General features: G+C 44.8%; 1 protein-coding gene across 1 annotated transcript in view; it reads right to left on the minus strand.

Moving 5' to 3' along the window:
- The window catches only part of clpp (caseinolytic mitochondrial matrix peptidase proteolytic subunit), a 38,988-nt gene that overhangs the window by 5,170 nt on the left and 15,733 nt on the right, over window positions 1-18,085 (minus strand). The window contains exons 2-6 of the mRNA XM_068750219.1: window positions 11,742-11,843; window positions 11,066-11,137; window positions 10,885-10,981; window positions 7,004-7,191; window positions 6,821-6,926 (exon numbers count right to left, since the gene is read on the minus strand). Of these exons, the coding sequence (XP_068606320.1) occupies window positions 6,821-6,926; window positions 7,004-7,191; window positions 10,885-10,981; window positions 11,066-11,137; window positions 11,742-11,843 (565 nt within the window). The remainder of the gene's footprint in view (window positions 1-6,820; window positions 6,927-7,003; window positions 7,192-10,884; window positions 10,982-11,065; window positions 11,138-11,741; window positions 11,844-18,085) is intronic.

Genomic DNA, 18,085 nt, shown 5'->3' on the forward strand with positions numbered 1-18,085 from the left:
GAAGATGGATGGATGGATGGATGGATGGATGGATATTCACATATCATGAGTTAGGGTAGCCTTCTATGTTACATGCCTAGAAAGTGAACTTCTAGATAAGTACAGTGATGCTATACAGTTAACGTAAGGATGTCGACGTTCTTTGTGTTAAAATAGAGTAATGATTTAAAACAATAAAAACGCACCATTTGTTCAAGAGGTGTCCGACATTGAGTGTCCAGTAATAGTTGGGATGAAACATGTTTATTGAAATGGCAGGTTACTACTATGCTGACACGCCTTTCTCTCAGCAGAGATGCAGATACCCGTGCACAATGCGGACGTAGCAGTGGACTGTTATAGTGCACAATGACGTCTGCTGCAGGCATATGACATTAACAGGAGATCACTGAGGACAGTGCCTCATCTGCCTATATTTTATGCATATCAATGTGTGGACATAATTTCATGATGTGAACTGGTACTCATGTTTGGATGCCATTACATTTTTGAGGGGAGAGTGTGAGGATTGTGAGTTCTGGTAGCAAAGCAAGGCACCCCCACACTCTTACATATTGTTCATAGGTGTTCTTGAGTATTTTTCTGAAGTATTGTTACTGATATTCTTCAGGGTATGGGTTTGTTGTGAAATGTTATACTCCATATTCCTACATGCAGGCAGTATACGTTATCGGTGTTATTACCGACATACAGTAGTCCCTCGATATAATGCGGTTCATCTTACGCAACTTCGCCGCTTCGGGGAGTTTTAATGCAATTTTTCTGATTTTTTCTTTTTGCACTTGAACGCGCCTTGAAGCGGCGCAAGGACGAAGGCGCGGTCGGAGGAACTGTGAAATACGCGCAAGTTGCTATTAATAACTTCTCATGTGTTCAACCTCGTAGGTTGATCATTAAAATTAAATTCGTTATTTCTAGAAGCTATCATGTTTATTTGTTAAGCGTTTGTTTAATAGCGCTCTTATTCTCTGTGTAAAAAGAGGCTTTTATTTTGTAGGAGCATAAACGTCACGTCCCTTTTGGGTTTCGTTTCTTCCTGTTGATACATGTAGCCGCTGCCGTTCCGCTGTGCTAAGCTATCCAATAAAGCAGCATGAGAGGCTAAAGACAGCACGAGTAGAATATTTGTTCTTCTGCACTCCAAGCGGCTCTTTCCTCGACCTGCACGCCTTAACATTATTAACAGGAAAACGTTTACTGTACGTACTATATATTTATATTCCTCAAACAAATGTTTAGTTCTGAAAAGGTTTTGATCTTTGGTTTCATTCTATAATACTGAAACAATCTATTTAGATTAATGCCTGACTGTTAAACGTGTATAAAGTGTGTGGCGAGGGGTTTTACAGCCTTAAAACATTTATGTACATGTACAATAATTTTTTTTAAATTAAGATCACTACTTTGCGTATTTCACTTATTGCGGGTTGTTTTTAGAATCAGAATCAGAAGCAGTTTATTGTCAGTGAGGGTTTAGACTAGGAACGTTTCTCGGTGAAGTCGTGCTTCATGTAACAGTAATGACTAAATACAAAAAACAAAAACCATACAAGTACAGACACATCAGCAGCAGCAGGAGCGGATACACAGATGTGTACTAGCAGCAGTAAACTAGCGTAATCACGCAGTGCAAATGGAACAGTGCAAGTTGTGTTCAGGAGTCCGGGACAGAATTATTAAGTGTTCATGAGTCTTACAGCTGAGGGAAAGAAGCTGTTCTTGTGGCGGGAGGTTCTGGTCCGGATGGACCGTAGCCTCCTGCCTGAGGGGGGAGGGTCAAAAAGTCCGTGTCCAGGGTGAGAAGGGTCGGCTGTGATCCGACCTGCACGCCTCCGAGTCCTGGAGACATACAGGTCCTGGAGGGACGGCAGCTTGCAGCCAATCACCTTCTCCGCAGCACGTACAACAGGGGCGCCCACACTTTTTCAGCATGCCAGCTACTTTTAAAATGACCAAGTCACAAAGATCTACCCACTAAAAAAATGCTAAACATAGAAGTATTTTCAAATATATCGATTATTCTTTATGTACAATGTATGCTGATGTACCCTGCGTACCCACATGAGCCAATATTGAACAACACAATTGAATTAACTGAACATGTTTTTGTAATTGCATCAGGTTTGGAAGGACTTCTTGTTATTAATGATGACGTGACGGAACGATGCCTCGGTGGCGGCTTTCGCTTTTGAAGTATGTTGTGTGTAAAATGGCTGCTGTCCGGACAGCTGGGATCTTAATTCATGAACCTTTCTGTTTCTCAGCTCGCTTTTCGGTGGAAAGTCGGTGTCGTATTGTCGTTATTGCGATTGTAGACTGGCAGTGTAAATGCAGCGCAGCTGCTTGACGTTTATTTTGAAATGTGCGCTCTTATTTTGTAGTGCAAGGGGAAGTTGCAGCTGTGCTAGCGTTAGCGGCAGAGAGGAACGCTCAGGTTTCATTAGTTTCATTACTCCGAGTATCTGATGAAGAGTACTGCAGGAAGAAAACTGCCTCTTGGTCGTGTTGAAGCAGCCGAAGTGTTCTCCGGTGATCAATAAATAAAACATCTGGAGAGCGATCGATGGGCGGCACAGGCAGAAAGGCGTTTAAACGACATCGTGAAACAAACTTGTTCCCATTCCGCGTTAAAGTGATGTGTTTCTGTCTTCTTACGATGGTGATAATCTTTCTGTAGTTTTAAAGAAAAAAGCGAGGGCTGAAGATCGGAGACAACTCGTGACTCGTGCTGTGAGTGTGTCTGTGTGTGCGTCCAGCCCCTCCCCCCTCGGGAGAGAGACAGAGAGAGAGAGAGAGAGCATGGCGCAGCGACACTGCGCTTAGCGCCTATTTGCGCATGTGCGGTCAGAAAAAACAAGTCGTCATCTGACTGGCTGCCCCGCATGTCAATCAAACAATATGTCACGCGATCGACCCACTTTACCTTCGCGATCTACCGGTCGATCGCGATCGACGTAATGGGCACCCCTGACGCACAATGCGCTGCAGTCTGTCTGTCCCTGGTGGTGGCGCCAGCGTACCACATGGTGATGGAGGAAGTGAGGACGGACTCCACGATGGAGGTGTAGAACTGCACCTACATCTGGGTCGGCAGCTTGAGTTTCCTCAGCTGCCGCAGGAAGTACATCCTCTGCTGAGCCTTCTTGATGAGGGAGCTGATGGTCGGCTCCCCCTTGAGGTCCCGGGTGATGGTGGTGCCCAGGAAGCGGAAAGAGTCCACGATGGAGATGGGGGTAGGGGAGTCTGTGAGGGCGAGGGGGGACGGTGGGGCTGTGACTTTCCTGAAGTCCACGATCATCTCCACTGTTTTCTGGCTGTTCAGCTCCAGGTTGTTGCTGCTACACCAGGACACCAGCCGGTCCACCTCCCTCCTGTAGGCCGACTCATCACCGTCCGAGATGAGCCCGATGAGGGTGGTGTCGTCCGCAAACTTAATCAGTTTGACGGACTGATGGCTGGAGGTGCAGCAGTTGGTGTACAGGGAGAAGAGCCAGGGGGAAAGTACACAGCCCTGGGGGGATCCGGTGCTGATAGTCAGGGTGTCCGAGACCGTAGACCCCAGCCGCACATGCTGCCTCCGCTCCGTCAGGAAGTCGGTGATCCACCAGCAGAGGGAGTCGGGCACATCGAGCTGGAGCAGCTTGTCCTGGAGCAGTCCCGGGAGGATGGTGTTGAAAGCTGAGCTGAAGTCCACAAACAGGATCCTGGCGTAGGTTCCTGGGGAGTCCAGATGCTGCAGGATGAAGTGGAGGGCCAGATTGACTGCGTCGTCTACAGACCTGTTGGCTCGGTAGGTGAACTGCAGCGGGTCCAGGAGGGGGGCGGTGAGGGTCTTCAGGTGGTGGAGAACCAGGCGCTCAAAAGACTTCCTGACTACAGATGTCAGCGCTATCGGTCTGTAGTCATTAAGTCCTGTGATCCTTGTCTTCTTGGGGACAGGAACAATGGTGGAGGACTTGAAGCAGGCTGGAACATGACAGGACTCCAGGGAGGGGTTAAAGATGTCTGTGAAGACAGGAGTCAGCTCACTGGCACAATGTTTCAGGGTGGGGGGGAAACATAGTCCGGCCCCGCAGCTTTGCGGGGGTTCAGCTTTGTGAACTGTCTGTGCACATCTTGCTCCTGGATGCAGGGGACAGTGGGGGGAGAGTCTGTGGAGGCATTTGGCAGTTTGCCCTCCATGTTGTGGGTGGAGGAGGGGGTGACTGGAGGGTCCGGATAGGTGTGGGGGGCTGGTTGAAGCAGCAGTAGTGCATGTTTAAGCGCTGGGCAAGCGGCAGGTCGTTCAGAGCTCGGGGGGCTTTGGGCTCGTCGTTGGTAATGCCCCCCCCCCCCCCCCTCCCCCTCCAAACTGCTGCAGGGTCGTTGGCAGAGAACTGCTGCTGGAGTCTGCGTGAATATGCTGATTTAGCGTTCTTCAGCTCCCTGCTAAACCTGTACTTCACCTCCTTGTAGCTGTCTCTGTCTCTGCCTCTTTCTCACGTCTGATCTGGCTGAGCTTCGGCGTGAACCAGGGCTCGTCGTTAGCGTAACTCACCCTGGTGCGCGTTGGTACGATGCGCTCCTCATTGTAGCTGATCCATGAGGTCACCGTGTCCGTGTCCTCGTCCAGGTTATCCGTAGCAGCCCTAAATATGTCCCAGTCTGTCGTCTCCAAACATGAGCGGAGCTCCTCAACAGCCTCACCGGCCCAGATCTTGGTTGTGCTTGCTACTGGTTTAGCAAGCTTCAGTCTCTGTATGCTGGGATGAGGTGGATGACCACGTGGTCTGATAGTCCGAGGGCAGCATGTGGTACAGCGTGATAGGCCCCGCCCACCGTCGTGTAGCAATGGTCCAGCGTGTTCTCCTCTCTGGTGGGGCATTTCATAAACTGTCTGTATTTGGGAAGTTCCTGGCTCAGATTTCCCTTGTTAAAGTCACCAAGAACAATAACAAGAGAATCAGGGAAGGTCCGCTCCAAACATAAAATCTTTACCGCGAGTGCACGTTGAGCAGCGGGTCACGATCCGCGCGTAAGAGGCGGAAATCCTCCAGCTGCAGCGCGCTGTCCGGGATCTGTGCGCTGAGCCACGTCTCCGTAAAGCACAAAACACAAGAGGAGGAAAAGTCCTTATTTCTCCTCATCAGCAGCAGGACCAGCTCGTCCAGCTTGGTGCTGAGAGAACGGACGTTGGAGAGGAATATTCTGGGTAAGGGGGTGCGAGATCCGCGCCTGCGGAGTCGGACGGGAGCGCCGGCACGCTTCCCTCTTCTCCGGCGTCTCACTCGTTTCACCAAAACATGAACTAATTCTGCAGCAGAAACTAAAAAAACGGGCAAAAGGTCCGTGGGAGTCGATCTAAAGTTTAGAAGCTCTTCACGGATGTAAGAGCACGCAGACGCACAATTAACGTTAAAAAACAAACACAGAACGCACGAGAGCACCAGGGCGACCGTAGGAGGCGCCATCCGGAAGTAGTTACCCCCGCGGAAAATGAGGGACTGCTGTACGCCACCAGAGGGAGTGTGCTGCTTGGTGAGCACATCTGCACGTTGCAGCCACTTCTCCTCTAACTCACCTCCTACCTGTGGAGCGTAAGAACTTCTCCTCCTCCTCTAACTCACCTCCTACCTGTGGAGCGTAAGAACTTCTCCTTCTCCTCTAACTCACCTCCTACCTGTGGAGCGTAAGAACTTCTCCTTCTCCTCTAACTCACCTCCTACCTGTGGAGCGTAAGAACTTCTCCTTCTCCTCTAACTCACCTCCTACCTGTGGAGCGTAAGAACTTCTCCTTCTCCTCTAACTCACCTCCTACCTGTGGAGCGTAAGAACTTCTCCTCCTCCTCTAACTCACCTCCTACCTGTGGAGCGTAAGAACTTCTCCTCCTCCTCTAACTCACCTCCTACCTGTGGAGCGTAAGAACTTCTCCTCCTCTAACTCACCTCCTACCTGTGGAGCGTAAGAACTTCTCCTTCTCCTCTAACTCACCTCCTACCTGTGGAGCGTAAGAACTTCTCCTTCTCCTCTAACTCACCTCCTACCTGTGGAGCGTAAGAACTTCTCCTTCTCCTCTAACTCACCTCCTACCTGTGGAGCGTAAGAACTTCTCCTCCTCCTCTAACTCACCTCCTACCTGTGGAGCGTAAGAACTTCTCCTCCTCCTCTAACTCACCTCCTACCTGTGGAGCGTAAGAACTTCTCCTCCTCTAACTCACCTCCTACCTGTGGAGCGTAAGAACTTCTCCTTCTCCTCTAGAACACTCTGCACCAACTCCTCCTCCATTCCTCTTTCCTCTCCTCCGTTATAAACAACTTGAATCCTGCTCCTCAGCTTCTAGCCTTGCTTCCTTTCCTCCTGGACACACATCAACCTTCCTCCTCATCATCATCATCATGTCCACCAGCTCTCTAGCTTTTCCCGTCATCCTCCCAACATTCAGAGTCTCTCCTCTCAGTCCCTCTTCTCTCGCTGCGGATGCACGGGTTCTCCTCCTCTTCGTCATTCCGTGGGCTAACGAGACTGCTGGCGTTCGTTGCTAACCCGGGCCTCAACCAATCCGGTATGTCTTTCTAAATCACATTGATTTGCATGTTCAGTTTAGCACATTTTACGATGGATGCCATTCCTGTCGCAGCCCCCTGCATTTATCTGGGCTTGGGACCAGCACAAGGGAAAACTGGCAATGCTACATTAGCTCCTGCTAACGGCACTCCCCATGAGGCTGCATTACCTTGTCACACACAGCACACTCCTTAATTACTGGATAGCAGGTAGAGTACACGCCGTGTGCAGTATGAACTGTGTCGGGTCGTATCCTATTCTGACTGCCAACATACCGATGGTCTCCAGCATCTGTCCTGTGTGTTTGGCATAGATGATATTGATCTGCCTCTTGAGCTTCAGAATCTCCTCAGCCTGGATGGCGATATCTGTAGCCTGACCCTGGACACACAGCGGTTTGGATATTATTACACTGAAGCGATCACAGCTCTAATTTACGTTTAACAGGATCACCTTACCCTTGCGCCTCCTGATGGCTGATGGACCATGATGCGAGCATTGGGCAGTGAATGCCTCATGCCTGAGGTTCCTGCTGCTAGCAACAGGCTGCCCATACTGGCTGCTTGGCCAACGCACCACGTGGAGATGGGATTAAGGATGTACTGCATGGTGTCATAAATGGCCAGGCCTGATGTCACCGCACCGCCTGGAAGAAGGGAAAGGATGAAAAACAGTGGTCATGTTGGATTGCTTACTCAAAAGAAAAACAGAAGCAGGAATAAAAGGCTAAAGAACGCTGCGTGAAGCTCAGAATCACCTTATTGGATCATTCCGCAGGTTCACCCATAACAGGTGATAAAATCACGATTGAGTGCGCTCGTCAACTCGTGTTCGAGGATCTCTGTGTGTGTGCGTGTGTGTTGTTTAGTGTCGGTGTGTGTGTGCGTGAGTGTGTTGGTTGTCCTCAACAGTATGGCAACGTTGGATGCCGAGGGTTGACTCGCTGCGCTCGTCAACTTGTCGTCTTCTGCGTTGCAAAAGGCGCTCGGGCCTAATTACGCCTAAAAACAACAAGGAACTTGAGGCTTTCACCACATACAGACCCAGGGCCATTCACCCATTCATTTACATGAAGTAGCCACACAACAGAAATTTGAAAATTACTCTTAATGACAAAAACTGAAGTATATAAGAACATTACAAGAACTTCACAACCAATTTCAATTAAATTGAACAAAATTTACTGATCACAAACAGCTGATTATTCATAAAGACTGCAATCATCTGCTGGGTAATATAATGCTAATTCTCACATTAGTTTAGCAGGACATATTTCAGCCTTCTCTACTCATTAAAGTCATCAAATTAACAATTCACAATCAGGAAGTATGACACTCCACAGAATCAAAAGTGTTTTCTTGATTCTAGGGTCATTAATAATGTCACTGAAACGGAGTCTTTGAACGAGCTCCCTCTCAACGGTCAACATGGCTAAACTGTTAGCCTGCCCTGGGACAGGTGGAGCGCAGGTCGTCTTTAATTATCTTCATTTTCCTGAAGGGACGCTCTCCTTCAGCTGGCCAGGACAAGAGAATGTGCAGCAGGACACACAGGTTAACTGAAATACTCTGTAGTTACCCCCGCCCATTGGGTCTGTTTGTCTACGCGCATATCTCAAAAACTAGTAACCCAATTGACTTGAAATTTTGGCTCGGTCCTCCCCAGAATGGCGTTGATCCGGATCTGGATCCAAATTCTAGAATGTTTTAAAGGATTCTTTAACATTGCGAGATAGGGCACTTTTTGACATTTTTCTTAATTTCTTCAAAACGCATGGCGGTATGGATCTGAGAAGAATCACACATAAGTACTCCTTAAAGGTCAATGACCAGGACTAATTTCGGCCGGATCCGGATCACAATCCGGATCTGAGAGCTAATTTTCGTTCTAAAATCTGCATTTCTCAGGAGTCCATCCTGACCTCAATTCTGGAGCTAGAGACTTCAGATTTGGTGTGAACACTCATAGTTCATTCTAGTTTCATATGTGTTACAGTTGTAGTTGTATCTTTTCCCGTTCCGGAGCAGCAAGCTAGAGCAGTTTGGCCCCTCTGATCCGGAAGCCCTGTTTACTGTCTCACAAGATCCAATAGTCTATTGGAGGCGGGGTCGCAGGCTCTGATTGTCTCTTGTTCCAAAGATGCATTAAGCAGGTCTGGATGTCCCAGCATGTCCTCCTTAGATGTTGCTGCATATATTTTATACTGAGTAACTGTAACAGGTGTCGCGCTGTTTAAGTCATGGAATTGTATTTGGGCTTGTTACAATACACATTTGGGGTTTAAATCATATTCCCAGGGGATTCCTGTCACACCTCATCCAACGTCCATCCATCACCATGGGAAACAAACAGGAAACTCCCCTGTTACTGCTACTGACACACATCTCTGCCCCTCCAGACTTCCTCCTGCAGTGCTACAGTTCCTCTCTGGGCACCCCGTTATTCTTTCTCTAGATCTACAAAGACACAATGCAGCTCCTTCTGAGCTTCTCTGTACTTCTCCATTGCTAGCCTCAATGCTAACACTGCATCTGTGGTAATGTTCCTCGACATAAAGCCATACTCGTGCTCACAAATACTTCTGTACTTAGGGTGCATTCCCGCTGCCGCCGTTTGCTCCCTTTTAAACTGACCAGAGTTCCTTTCCTCGGATAATCCGCTCCGTTTGGGCCAGTGTGAACGCGCATCTGGACTCTGGAGAGGATCAAAAAAGTCCGCCTGAAAAGGAAGGTCTCGGTTCCTTTCGGCGGAGCAAAGGCAGGATCAACTGTCCGGAATGACGCTACGCGGTGCGTCTCCGGTAGAGGAAGTACAGCGAGTACTCCAAGCTGCTCTGCAGGGGAAGCTCAGTTACCAGAAACACAAAGCTACCCCCTGATTACCCCCTCCTATAGGACTAACATGGGTAAATCATCTTTTTACAATACTGCCCCCTAAGGGTGGAACTGTTTGACTCCTGCCCTCAAAACATGCACCTCTTTGGCCTCCTTCAAAAAGGCCCTAAAAATACACCTTTTAGGGGGACAGAAACGGAGATAGTCATCACAACTCTCTCCGGATCAACCCCCCCCCCCCCTTTTTTGTCCACCTATGTTGCACATATTAAGTGTCTTTGTAATTTATTGTAATTCATTGTCATTTATTGTCATCTATTGTCATTTTGCATTGGTGGTGTAATTTATTTTAAATTTATTGTTAGTTTGCACCTGTGGTGTAAAATTATTTTTATTTTATTTTTCTAGTGTTATTTTGCACCAATTGAGTAATTTAATATTGGTTTTATCTTTATTTGGACTGTTAAATTTGTAGTGTTAAATGTCGATGATTTATATACCAAGGACTTTTTAGAAATGCTCAGACAGGATGTTTGTACTCTAACATTCTATCTAATATATTCATTCATTGAAGTGGTGAAATATGTACCACTGTGTAGATTTCACTAACTAAATATGTGTTATAATACTTTAATCTTTTGTTCAGAACCAGCTACGTATCACCGGTAACTGACGCGACTTCTCCCCGCAGCGTCACGGCGCTTTAACACAGCCCAGCAAAGTGAACGCAGACCTTTCAACTCATTATAAATGCAAGAATTTGCTCTGCTCCCAAAGGAACCGAGTCCTCTTGGTGCAGTGTGAAGGCACCCTTAGTTTAGTCCAGGGGGGTGCAACCTAAGACACTCATCATGGATGGCACGCAAGCGTATTTATGTTGGCACGTAGAGAATATTAACTATTTCAGTGCCATTGGCATCGAAAGACGTTTTTTCTAGCCCAAACATTCACTGCCAACCCCGACATTAAAATCTGCCTTTCTTCAACAGTAGGAATCAATCTCAATCCTAAACTCTTCCATTCTCTCTTCTCTCGCTGCTGATGCACCAGTCTTCCTCATTTTCCTCGTCTCCATCTTCGACCTGCGCTGTATTATGAAGAGCCAAAAACGACATCAGAAGCCTGTGACCTTTGATCAGATTAAACCATATATGAAGCAAAACTGGGAGTGTTGAGAGAAAAGGTGACGTAACACAACGGTAAACGTAAAGCTGTCCACGTTTTTAGAAACGTCTTGCTGGCATAAATTTAGGAACGAGTGCATTTATAAAAGCTACAAAGTTTATTAGTTTGAACATTAAATGCTAATACCATCAATAGTATTTTGATTCAAAATTATTATTAAATTATTGTAAAATCTTCCAACACTTTATATAAAGTTCAAGCTTTTAGGGAATTGGGATTTTTGAAAGAAGTGGCTTAATAGCAGAAAACAGTCTAACTGTACATTTCTATTTTATTTGCAATCTACACTTTCTGCATGCACGGCATCAGACATGTCTTACCAGGGCTGTTGATGTACATGTGGATGGGCTTGTTGTTGCTCTCCGATTGCAGGAAGAGCAGCTGGGCAATAACCAGACTGGCTACAGAGTCATCAATCTGAGCAGGGCAGGATGAACAATGTGAGAAAACATCGGAGATGTAACGATAAAGAGACTCTTTCAACCTCCAGGAGACACTTACTGGACCCATGACACAGATTATCCTCTCTCTTAAGAGGCGAGAATAGATGTCATATGATCTGTCTCCTCTCCCCTGGGGTAAAAGAAATTGAGATTTCAGATCAATCCAACAATCGGACGCTGTGACAATCTAAAAAGTGGGACTGTGTACAGTCAGTACAAACTCGTACATGACTATCAATTCAGCGTTTGTTACTTACTGGAAATGTTACACATCAATGCAAGATCCTTTTTTCTGTCATACACAAGGGACATTTTACTATATACAGTTATTCATGTACACGTACACAGTTAAACTGTTATTCTCACTAATCCAAAGCTTGAATAGGCTTTCGGTCTAGAGATGTAATTGAAGCATGTTCATGTTGTGTTGTCCAGGAAAATAACACAATGTTATTGCCGTTTTGTTGTGTTCTAAAAGTCGTCATGAAGCTGTTATACCAGCTGCCATAATTCCTAAAATGGAAGAAGCTACTGTGAGTGTTCCATCACAGCTATAAACCCGTCTACAGTCTGTAGACTGAGAATTCCAGCACATTTTGGTCATCCCCTCCCAAATTCCAATTTTTTCAGTTGAAAGTTTCCATTTTTAGGGTTTTTTTCTCTCTAGTTTGTTACATGCCAACATCTAAGTGAGGAGGCTCTGCAGACACGCAGTTAAACGTCATCTCACTCACCGTTTGCTCCACCACTATGGGTACAAGAGGACTCATCCATGCTGAACGGTGCTGGAAGGACCTGCAGTGTTTCAGCGTCAAGCCTCCGATGTGCAACACCCTCTGACAGACACGAGCACAACACAAACCGTGAACTCTACATTTTGATATTCCATGGAAGAGAAATACATAATTGTGATTATGTTTTACAAAATTACATTAACATTTACAAGGACACAACAGTTAAATGCAAAATTATTCAACCTCTATGTAAGATTTACTAACAAACCATATGTCTCAACAATACAAATAACATAAAAATACTATAACATAAATAAGAATATTTTAAACATTTAAATGCCATAAAGTTAAAGCCCCCCCCCCCCCCCCATTCAGCACAAAAGTTAGCTTTTACCAACTGCTGCAGCCTCAAAATGACATCGTCACCTAACAAGCATCAAATGTTTTCAAACTATAAATTAAAAACTGTCTTCACATTTTAACACACACTATAATGTTGTTAGTGTGTGTAGTGTTAGTATGATTATTAAGTCTTTCAAATTCGTTACTGAGGTTCTCCTTGGGAGTGACCAGGTTGGACAGGATTCGAAATGAGACAATAAGAGGGACAGTGAAGGTTAGAAGTCCAAAGTTAGTGCAGTCTATTTACCATTAGAAGTTTTGGAGACAAGGTCAGAGAGACCAGACTTGGATGGTTTGACTATATCCATAGAAAAATGTTGAGGATAGAACTACCAGGGAACCGGGCTAAAGATCAGTGGACATGTTTCTTGATCAGCGTACCCAAACGGACCCCGCCCCACCCCATCTTTCCAAGAAAGTAAAATTACGCACAGCCCCGGGTGAATGATGATGATGAATATATTTATTAGATAGAATGTTAGAGTACAAGTACAGTCAAACAGTAGCATGTATTACAGTACAAGTACAGTCAAACGTCCTGTATAAGAGGAGCATTTCAAAAAAGCCCTGGCGGTCTTGTTTCCGTTGAAAGTCCTTCATACATAAATCAGACATTTAACAATACCAATAAAACTAATATTAAATTACTCAATTGATGCAAAATAACAATAAAATAAAAATAAATTACTCCAGATGCAAAATAACAATAAATTACACTAAATTAAAAAGACACATAGTATGTACAACGTAGGTGGACAAAAAAGAGAGGGGGGGGGGGGGGGGGGGGGGGTTGATCCGGAGAGAGTCGTGATGACTATCTCCGTTTCTGTCCCCCTGAAAGGTGTATTTTTAGGGCCGTTTTGAAGGAGGCCAAAGAGGTGCATGTTTTGAGGGCAGGAGTCAAACAGTTCCACCCTTGGGGGGCAGTATTATAAAAAGATGATTTACCCATGTTAGTCCTGTAGGAGGGGGTAATCAGGTTGTTGTTTGAGCTCCCTCTAGTGTTGTGGCTGTGAGTGTCACTAAATCTGTGGAGGTGTTTATTCAGGTATGCAGGGATTGAGGGGACTGAGGGCAGAGCTGCATTGACTATTTTAAATGCCAATCCCATTTTGAGTTGTTTCACCCTGTCTTCTACCCTGAGCCATTTTAGGCTAGCAAAATGTCCAGGAAGAAGGTGGGTCATGGGCCCCAGATTGAGTAGTAGGTGGACATTCAAGATCCAAGACTCTTTATTGTCATTATGCTATGTTAGCATAATGACAATAAAGAGTCTTGGATCTTGAATGTCCACCTACTACATAACAGGGTTATGTTAGCGGCGGCCTCCGAGGAATCAGCTGATGGGCGCAGGGGCGATGAACCCGCGGCCGAAAGAGAATCACTGGAACAACAAGTCGTGGGCTTCTTGGGCAGTAGAAATATCGATGTTGACAGTAAAGACATCGAAGTCTGCCACTTGGATGCCCAGTAAAAACAAAACTGTGCCACCGGCGATAATGATCCGCTTTACAAACAGGAAGAATAAGTATGCGCTCCTCAGACAGGGACGCAAACTAAAGGGTCTAACGTGTACATTGATGAAAACCTCACCAGAAAAAACGCGGATATCGCAAGACGAGCACTGAAGAAGCAAAACATGATCCAAATGACTTGGCACTTCGCAAACTGCAAAGTATTTATTAAATTGGACAGAGGAACGCCAGAGGAGTCTAAAGTTCTTCTCATAAGAGACATCCATGCACTGGACAGATTTGGGGAATAATGGATCTGCTGCTGGATTATCACGGAGGTAGGACTATTTCATTTAAGTCCGGCAAGTCCTTGGAGATAAAGAATGAGTCATTGTCCGTGTAGTTATTTTTTTCTACACCTTTTATACGACAGCTGAATGTCACTACAGTCCATAACTTGATACAGATAAGAGCATATTGTGGGTCACAAATTGCAGCATGCTAACATCTCCTGCTAAGGGCCTTTTGTTGGCTCATTTAAATGTTTGCAGTATCAGGAATAAGGTACATGAACTGAACCATCTGGTCCAGAGGAACACCATCCACATCCTAGCTGTGTCTGAGACTCATCTGGACGCCTCCATTCACAATGTAGAGGTTTCTATTGAGGGCTATAAAATCTTCAGGAGGGACAGGAATAGACATGGAGGAGGAGTGGCAATATATGTCAAAAACCCACTTTCCTGCAACACTGCTTCTGAATTTATGTTTACCAACTTAGAATCTTTATGGATTAGGGTGCATTTTCCACACTTAAAACAGATACTGATAGGTTGTTGCCGGTGGCGGGCGGTGCATTTTACCCCTAGGCCTTCAGTGAAGTCCGACTTGAATAAATACCCCTCATAATACCATTATTTATGACACCACGGCTTCAGAAATAATGTACAAACACACACTTACGCACTACTGGGTGTTGCATCACCTCAATCGTGTACAACACGGGATATGTTTTCCGGAGCATTTAAAAATCAATAAACTGCATCAGCAATTAAAACTTATCACTATACGTGGTACTATCAAAGTTATAAATAAAAGGGAATTTAACATTATTTGTCCAAAGCGTTTTAAAGTCCACCATGAAGCTTTAAATTGCAAACTTGCAGTTTAATATAAGAAAGACTGCAACACAACGTGTTGTACTTCCACTACAATCACACAGCTGCACCGGCGCGCCACATTATTTACACACATTGCATTTACAGTATATCTGTGACTTTATTTCGTTATCATGTTAAATAAATAAAATGTTGGTACTCACCAAAACAGCTGTCCCCCAAAACAGTTATTTGAAAACAAAATGCATTCTCCTCTCTTAAAGTTCCTAAATCCAGTGTTGCTCCAAACATTAAATCGATCCCTTGCAAACAAAAGGCATTCCCAGCAGAACAATTTGCAGCGACCCTCGGAAGCTGTAAGCCAAAAGTTTGAGGCCTGCAAGTGGCGTACAAATCCTTTCCCCACCCGGGACAGGTTAGCTAGCTCCGGAGTTGGACGACGTCGGCTCACAAGAGCTAGCTTCTCTGTAAAGGTCCGTCTTGAAAATGGCCTTTCAAGAATATCCACAACCAAATCCACACTTTCCCCTCCTTCGGCCGTTGTGGGTTAAAAACGCAGGAATAGTTGTGGTTTTATTTTCGGTCGGTCGCGCCGTACCGGTGTGTATTAGTTGATGACGCAATATGCATAGCGCTGCCCTCTCACACGGAGTATCCAATCACAGGCAGGAAGGCCTTACTTTCACCAACTCGTGATCTGATTGGCTATCGCAACTGTCTATCAACTCAACTCTACGAGCCCGTTCACTCACACAACACAGACGGCAAGCAGCGCTGATTCTGAAGGTCTTGGACGGATAGTATTTGCCACTGGTACAATGAAATCCGCCTGGCAACACAAGCTAGCTGAATTCTGATTGGATAAAAACTCTCACCTAAAAATACATCACTGGAATATAATATGACATGAATGGGAAGAATATATATATATATATATACATAAAATTAAATTGATTTTATCACAAACATCATGTATTCTTGATTTCTGGTTATGTTAGGCAAGCAGAGAAGGCCTCGCAGGCCCTGACCGCCCGCCACTGGTTGTTGCTACAGGCCTCCTGGTACTGATAATCAATATCTGGACGATTTATGTGATTTAATTGACAGAGCTGCAGATGTGAAGGGTGATATTTTCATATTAGGGGACCTGAATATTGACTGGCTTGCAAGTCAGTGCCCAATGAAGAATAAGATGGTATCATTAGCTAATGCTTGTAATCTATCGCAGATGATCTCTCAACCAACCAGGATATTTACTAACAGTGCTGGAAATACTTCGGCTACCTGTATTGATCATATCTACACTAACGCTCCTGAACGCTGTACTCATCCAGTCTCTCTACCTGTAGGTTTCAGTGACCACAGTATTGTAGCTATCACCAGGAAAACCAAGATCCCTAAAAGTGGAGTCAAAATCATTCATAAAAGAATGTTCAAGAAATTTGTTCCAGAAAATGTTTTGGAGGACAAACATAAATTGGACCATATGTGCAATACAGGACCCTGAGGCTGCTTTGAATACTTTTATGGACATTTTTATGGGGGTTGTCGACAACCACGCTCTTATGAAAAAGTATGTTGTCAAATCCAGACCAGCTCCATGGTTGAACGAGTCTCTAAAAGATCTTATGAGACTAAGAGACGACGCCAAATCCATATCAGCAAAATCAGGTTCTGTGGAAGACAGGTTCCAATATTGTCAATTGAGAAACCAAGTGACAAAATTGAATAAAAGATTAAAGAGGGAATATTATAAAAACAAAATAAATGCGGCAAAACAAGATGGAAAAGAACTCTGGAGAACATTAAATGAAATAATGGGAAGAAATAAAACTGGGAGCCCTTCCTTTGTGGAGACAGAAGGCAGGTTTTTAACCAAACCAGCTGATATAGCCAACTGATTACTTTGTGAATAACGTTGTTGCCTTGCGGACAGGTATGAGCAGCACAAATTCCAATAATCATAGACTCATACTTAATAATATAATGCTGAATAAAAGTTGCTCATTTCAGTTTAAGAGCGTGGAAGTGAGTGAAGTTAGGAAACCATTGAAGGCCCTGCCAGAACATGGCTCTGTTGGCACTGACTTGTTGGACAGGAAGGTGCTTTGTCTCTCAGCTGACTTCATTGCTAGTCCTACATGTCATATACTAAATAAATGTCTAAAGGAAGGTATATATCCTAGAATTTGGAAAGATGGTAAAATGATTCCCCTGCCTAAAGATGTAAGATTAGCATTTACTGGGCAAAACAGCAGACCCATCACTATTCTCCCGGTACTCAGCAAACTGATGGAGAGAATAGTTCATTCACAAATACATGATGATTTAGAAAATAACGGCTTGAACACCAGACACCAGACACGCTTACAGACACCACTATTCTGCCCGTTCTGCTCTGACACAAATGACGGATGACTGGCTAAAGGAGATCGACAACTCGAGTTACTAGATCTAAGCGCAGCATTTGATGTCATTGATCACGAGCTCTTAATCGATAAATTGCAATGCTATGGATTTAGATCTAGTGCCATCACATTTATGAAGAGCTACCTCTCATGTAGAACCCAAACGGTTTATTATAATAGTAGTATGTCAACCAGGAAAGGGTTGAATTGTGGCGTACCACAAGGCAGCTGCCTTGGACCTCTCTTTATTCCATCTTTACTAATGACTTGCCATCTGTTTTGCATAAGGCAAGTATGCACATGTATGCTGACGATTCAACAATTTATTATGCAGCAAACGAGTGCCTAGAACTCAACCAGGTGTTATCTTCAGAGTTAGAATTACTTCATGATTGGATAAAACAAAATAAGTTGGTGCTTAATATTTCAAAGAGTAAGTCCATTATCATTGGATCGAGATATAAACAGTTACCAATGCTAATTTTGAATCTTCATTTAGAGGGTAAACCTATAAAGCAGGTGGGCAAGGTCAAATTACTCGGACTGAAAGTAGGTAGTCATTTGTCATGGGTGGAGCACATTGACTCAATTGTTAGGAGAATGGGATCTGCTATATCTATGGCAAGAAAATATCTTTCTTTTGTTCCAGCACACGTTCTAGGACAAGTTGTTAAATGTTTAATTTTAAGCCACCTGGACTATTGCTCACCTGTCTGGTCATCTGCATCAAAAAGTATTCTTAAGAAATTACAAACAGCCCAAAACAGAGCAGCAAGGCTAGTGCTACATTGCCCTCCGAGAACGAGCATAGACAGCGTGCATCGTAAATTACCATGGTTACCATTTGAGGACGGACTGGCGATAAACACAGTTACATTCTTCAGCAACAGCATTTATTCTGGTAAACCTGAGTTCTTGCAGAGTCAAGTCATCAAATGCAGTGACGTCCACAGTCATTTAAC

The sequence above is a fragment of the Brachionichthys hirsutus genome, chromosome 16 (assembly GCF_040956055.1).
Source record: "Brachionichthys hirsutus isolate HB-005 chromosome 16, CSIRO-AGI_Bhir_v1, whole genome shotgun sequence".
NCBI lineage: Eukaryota > Metazoa > Chordata > Actinopteri > Lophiiformes > Brachionichthyidae > Brachionichthys > Brachionichthys hirsutus.